General features: G+C 55.6%; 1 protein-coding gene across 1 annotated transcript; it reads right to left on the bottom strand.

The window, feature by feature from the left end:
• Positions 1-3024: 3024 nt before the first annotated feature.
• Positions 3025-5490, bottom strand: PLPP6 (phospholipid phosphatase 6; the record flags this gene model as incomplete). The annotated part of the gene is made up of 2 exons (XM_010166022.2): positions 3025-3395; positions 5343-5490. Coding segments are annotated over 2 exons (519 nt in total), but the record flags the coding sequence as incomplete, so codon positions are not given.
• Between the last annotated feature and the right edge of the window lie 6 nt (positions 5491-5496).

Here is a 5496-nt window from a genome sequence, read left to right as displayed (position 1 = left end):
CCCTTTTATGCTGGCACCTGGGGGCACACGTGGCTTTGGCTGCTTTGGTGGCACACAGCACCGCATCGCCCACGTCCCCCGTGCCCCTGGGCTGGGCATATTGGCACAGCCTCCTCATAGCCGCGGCTCACTCCTGGGCTGTCGGAATCCCGGGGCTAGTGGGACCCCTGCACAAGGAGGTGGTGGGAGCAGCTGGGAGAAGGCTTTTCCCTTGTTCTCCTGCTTTGCCCCAGAGCTGAGCAAGGCACAGGGCGGCAGAGGGGCCAAACTCTGCAGCTGGGATGGTTTTAACCTTCTAAAACTAATAGTATGTTTGCAGTAAGTGTAATAAAGCTCTTTCTGTCCCTGGCTGTTGGCAAAGGCTGATCTCTGCCCGGGGCAGAGCCGCCAAGCTGCCAGCCCACACTCTGCCTGCCTGTTGAAAAGCATCAAAAGCGTCTCTTACCAGGCAAGGGGATCAGCACGGGGACGGCGAGGAGGCAGCACTGGCAGCGCTACCCTCCCTGCTCTGCTCTCGGCTGGCTTCTGCCTCTTGTGCAAGCGCTGCAGCTACTGCCCAAGGACCACAGGTCCAGGGGACTTCTCGCAGCTCTCAACCACGCTGCTGTGCTGTGAAACCTCTGTGCAGGTTGCTGTCGAATTTGCTCTTCTCCCTTGGCAGCTATAAGAGGCCGGGCAGCCCTGGACTTTGCCCCCACGGTGCTTGGGCTCATGGCCCAGCTGAACCACGCTGTCAGGCACAGGGGAGCGCGGGAGTGCACCAGGGTCATGCCATGGCATTTCGGTCAAGACCAGCTTGTAGATGTCCATGGGAAAGCCACAGTGCCTTGTGCCTGGCAAGCACCCAGGATGCACAGTGTGGTGGGCAGTGCATGTGGACATGTCTGCTCAGGGCTTCTGCAGCAGGCAGAAGTGCCATGGGCCAAGCTGAGCAGAAAGCACCATGCTCCTTCCTATCAGCAGGCTGGCACCCGTGCTTGGAGGAGCAGTGACAAGAGGAGACCAAAGGTCTTGCTGATGAAGGCAGGGAGAAGCAGAGCAGAGGTGAGAGGGTGGCAGGGCAGCCCATGACCCAGCAGAGCTGTGCACTGGTGATGGCAGATGCCACTAAGCAGCTTGTAGAGGGTCCTATAAGTGAGCCAGGAGCAACTTTTGGCACACACGTGCACATGGGAACAAGCCACAGATGCACAGAGTTGCTGCCGTACTCCTCTGTAGCCTGGAGAGGAAGACCCCAATGGCTTTAAAAACCACTTGGCTGAAAAGCACCCCATTTGGGAAAAAGTAGAGCTAAGATGTTTTGGAACAGCTCAACAAGCAGTGGTCACCCCAAACCCTGACCACACTGGAGTGTGCTGTCTGCCCGTGATCCCACGGCCACCGCAGAGCTCGTCTCTGGCCGGGGTGGCTGGGTGCTGCCGTGCACATGCTGGACTGGCCCAGCCGGCTGCTGGGCACCCAGTGCAACCCAGGGGACTTCTTTTTGGTCACGAGTGCAAACCCACAGCTGGTAGCTTCACCAGCTCACCGTGCTGGTGGGTCAGGGCTCAGCTCTGGAGGAAACTTGTCATGTCAGGCGCTTTCATTTCAGCCCCTGTGTAACTGAAGTGAGTGACAGAGTCGGGGTGCTTGTACCAGCAGCCCTCAGGCTGCTCCTGCACGCTTCACCCAGAGGAACAGCACACCTAAACACTGCCTGGTTTTAACATGACTTCATCTGTGTTTTCCAGGGCCTGAGTGCACTAATAGACCTTAATGGCCATGACGAGCCTCACCCAGGCCCAATCACCCCCCACCCACATGCTGGGAGCACTATGGGTGCTCAGTCCAGAGCCCTCGTTCCCTGCTTGGCGGTGGTTCCTTGTTGATGTGGATTCTGTGATTTTCTGGCTCAGTCTCAACCCTGGCTCATTACAGAGGCTCCTCACAGTCCCCTCCTGCCAAGGACAAGCAGTCCTCTATGCAAAGCAGGCTACTGGGACCAGTGGTGCTGCGGTAGGAGAGCCAGCCTGCTGGAGCACAGGGAGCTGTGGTCGGCAGAGCCAGCAGCTGTTGCTGCAGGAGGTGCAGGTAGGCTCAGCTCCCAGGGCTGCCCAGCAGCCTGGGCGAGGGTGTATTGCTGGGCTGTGGGGAAGGGGCTCACTCTGCAGTTCACTGTCAGCAGTGCTGGTAACGTGGTGATAAACAGGAACTGCTGTGAACACACTGCACCCCCTGGGAGACTGAAAATCCTGTGGAGGGGAAAAGGTGCTGTAGAGCTCTGCACACCCAGCAGCAGGGTGCTGCTGAAAGCTGCTTCCCCTGTTACCCACTCAGGGAACAGGGGAAGGGATGGATGGCTGGATCCCTGATGTCTCAGGGAAGGGATGGATGGCTGAAACCCTCCATCTCACCATCCTTTCCCCATGGCACTGAAAGCCAGGTGCCTGTGCCCTCATTGCTTAAGATCTGGTCTCAGTGCAGTACTTAAATCAAGAGCAAAAGGGAAGAGGTGCATTGCTTAGGAAGGCAGAGCTCTTTATAAACCTGAGGACAGACGCCAGTGAGTCCCCTCCAGGCAGGCGTTATGTGCAGGGTACATTCACAACAGCGACACAATCAGTGTATTTACAGCGTACAGATACACGGGTGGCTGCAGAGAAATCTCTGCAAAGCCACAGCTACCACATACACCATGGGCTAATGCAGCAGGTGCCCAGCAAGGGCGTACAGATTCACAGTATCAGCGTTGAGCTGCCAGATTAATGTGCTGAGCCCTTCCTGGGCTCCACAGGAACTGTTTTTTCATGGTAGAACAGTCAATGCAGCTGCTTGGCCAGTGCACACCCTGCCTGACAGCCCATCAGGAGGGCAAGACAGCACCAAACGTCTGAAGTGCGGGCCCAGGAGCCTGCAGCACCGCTAGTGTTGAAGTCTTGGCTGGATAGATGGGGTCTAGGATGTGAGTTCAAGTCCCAGTATCCCTTCCTTGTGCGTGCTCAGAGAACCATGTGCACGCCTCCTCCTTTGGGAGGGCCCCAGCCATCAATGGTTCCAGAGCGCAAAGAGGGCAGGGGCGCTGAGAGGGGACAGCCAGCAGTACTCCACCACGCTGTACAGCGCGTAGCCCAGCAGCAAACCACAGAGCACGTCCGTCACGTTGTGCCTGCCCAGCATGACCCTTGAAATGCCGACGATGAGAGCCCAGAGCACCACGAGGACCCGCAGAGGGACGGCGAGCACCAGGTGGTGCAGAACAAAGCGACAGACCAGGGCGGCTCTGGTGGCGTGGCCTGACGGAAAGGAGTACTTGTCCACTGAGATGGTGACGAACATGTCCATCTTGTTGTGGTTGGGCCGCCGCCGCTTGACCAGCCCTTTCACCACCGCCACCAGCACGAGATCCAGCAGCAACGCTACGAGACAGTAACAGTGAGTGAGCAAGCTTTGGGTTTTGGGTTGGTTTTTTAGGGTTTCTTTTCCCCCCCTCCACTGCAAACAAGGCAAGAATCAAAGCAAAGCCGTTGGCTAAGAAAGCAAGCACTTGGCTACCAAAACCTGCCGAGAGAAGGAAGTTTTTCCCACGGCTACAATACCCAGGTAGGGAGAGCATGGTGCTCATCCAGGGCTTTGCCTTCTCCAGCAGGAGAGATCTTCAATCCCTGCTCTGGCTGCACACAGCCCTCGTGCAATGCCAGACCCTCTGCCTCCGCAGCCAACAACAGGGCTCTGCCCGGCTGGCACCCAAGGGCTTTGCTTTCTGTGTAAAACCTGATCTCGCCATGACACAGGGCTCAAATTCACCTTTAATCTGAAGGCAACAGAGAGGTTAATATTCCTCACAACCCCCTGACAGCCTGTGCTGACTCAGCATTGCTTTGACTACCCTCTTGGCTGGGGTCAAACTGACTCCAGTGAATGATCAACCCACTTAACAGCTCAGCCACAGCTCAGTGTCAGGGGCTCCGGGGTTGCGTGGTGCCAAGGCTCCCGCAGGCTGCCTTCTCCCTGCTGCTGTGGGGATTAACACCAGAAAGTTAACCACTCTTTGGTTTTCAAGAGCTGAATGTAGGATGATTTAATTAATAGCAACTTGCCCCCAGAGAGCTAAAGGCTCTTGCAGTAGAAGTCAGAGGCAAAGCACCTGAGAAGTGCTCAGACAGTATTTGGCAAGAGCAGCTTCTCGAGTAGGGCAGAGGATGCTTTCTCCATCCCTGTGAGCTCAGCCAGGGCTACTTCTTCCAAGGAAGTCTTGTGAGAAACCAACTTCTGCTTGTCCTAAGGCTTGTTTCTGGACACCAAATCTTTCAGTCACTTCAGTTCATTCCCTTTGGTTAATCATTTAAGAACAAATATTTATTTTTTTTCCACATGTAAACCTAGTTCAATTGCTTCTTCTCTTTTTAAGTGTGGTTTGGGAGATTCTGCTTGGACATGAGGGAACACTTCTTCCTTACACGGGTGCTGCAACTCTGGGACAGGGCCCCAGAGAGGTGGGTGGCTCTGGCCCGGGGCACTGAGGGCTGGACAAGCTGGTGATGGGACAGACCTCCTCAGAGCAGAGGTCAGGTTGGAGGCCTCCAGGTCCCTTGGGACTGTAATTTAACCATTTTCTGCTAGAGGAGAAAGATGCACAAACCCATATGTTTCCCACCAAGCAAATTTCAATTCAAATGGTAACTGTGAGATACCAATTATTTGCAACTTAATAAAAGAGTAAGAACTAGGAACCTGAAAAGGTCTGTTGCTCTGGAGTTACTACAGTTTCTAAATGAGCAAAAATGCAGAATCTAAGTATACCTAATAGGACAGGATGCTGGGAGGGAGGATATTACACCACACAAGATTAAAATGCATGCTTTAAATCAAGTTTCCTCACTGTCTGATACAGATCAATCCACACAGGCACTGCCTGCAGGGAGCCCAAGTGTGCAGACCTCTGTGTGACAGGGTGGCTTTTCAGGGAAGTCTGGTGTCTCTTTGTCTCCCCCTTTCAGGGAAGTCTGCAGCTCCCTCTAGGCAGCTGCATCTGGAATCTACTGTTCAGATAAACTGAAGAACTACAAGAGAATTCAGCTCCCTGGAAGTGCTGTGCAACTGCAGGAGCAGTTTAGCTGTCAGGAGTTTCACAGTGTATGGCTGGGGCTGTGACAGATGAGCTGTACCCACGCCACCACACCCTCCAGCTGCAGGGTTACTGGCTCTGGTACCAGGCACCCCAGATAGGGCTGCACCAGTTACTCAGAATCAGCTGGCTCCCTCGGGGCTGTGGGAGGCTGAGGTTTACTCAGCTCTGCCCCATCCTCCATGTCCCATCCTCCCCCCCAGCTCCAGGCAGCCCGCTGGCGATTCCCCGGCCTCACCGAAGAGCAGGTTGAGCAGCACCTCCCTGGCTGCTGAGCTGTCGCTCTGGCAGAGCCCGTAGAAGGTGCCGAGCAGCCAGGGGATGCCGTGCCCCGAAACCTCGATGACCTTCATGAGGGGACGTGCGCTGCCCCAGGCCGAGCCCTCCCCAGC

This window comes from Antrostomus carolinensis, unplaced genomic scaffold (assembly GCF_000700745.2).
Source record: "Antrostomus carolinensis isolate BGI_N321 unplaced genomic scaffold, ASM70074v2 Scaffold28984, whole genome shotgun sequence".
NCBI classification, from domain to species: Eukaryota; Metazoa; Chordata; class Aves; order Caprimulgiformes; family Caprimulgidae; genus Antrostomus; species Antrostomus carolinensis.
The sequence above is the reverse complement of the archived record's forward strand: the minus strand, read 5'-3'. Positions and strand labels throughout refer to the sequence as shown.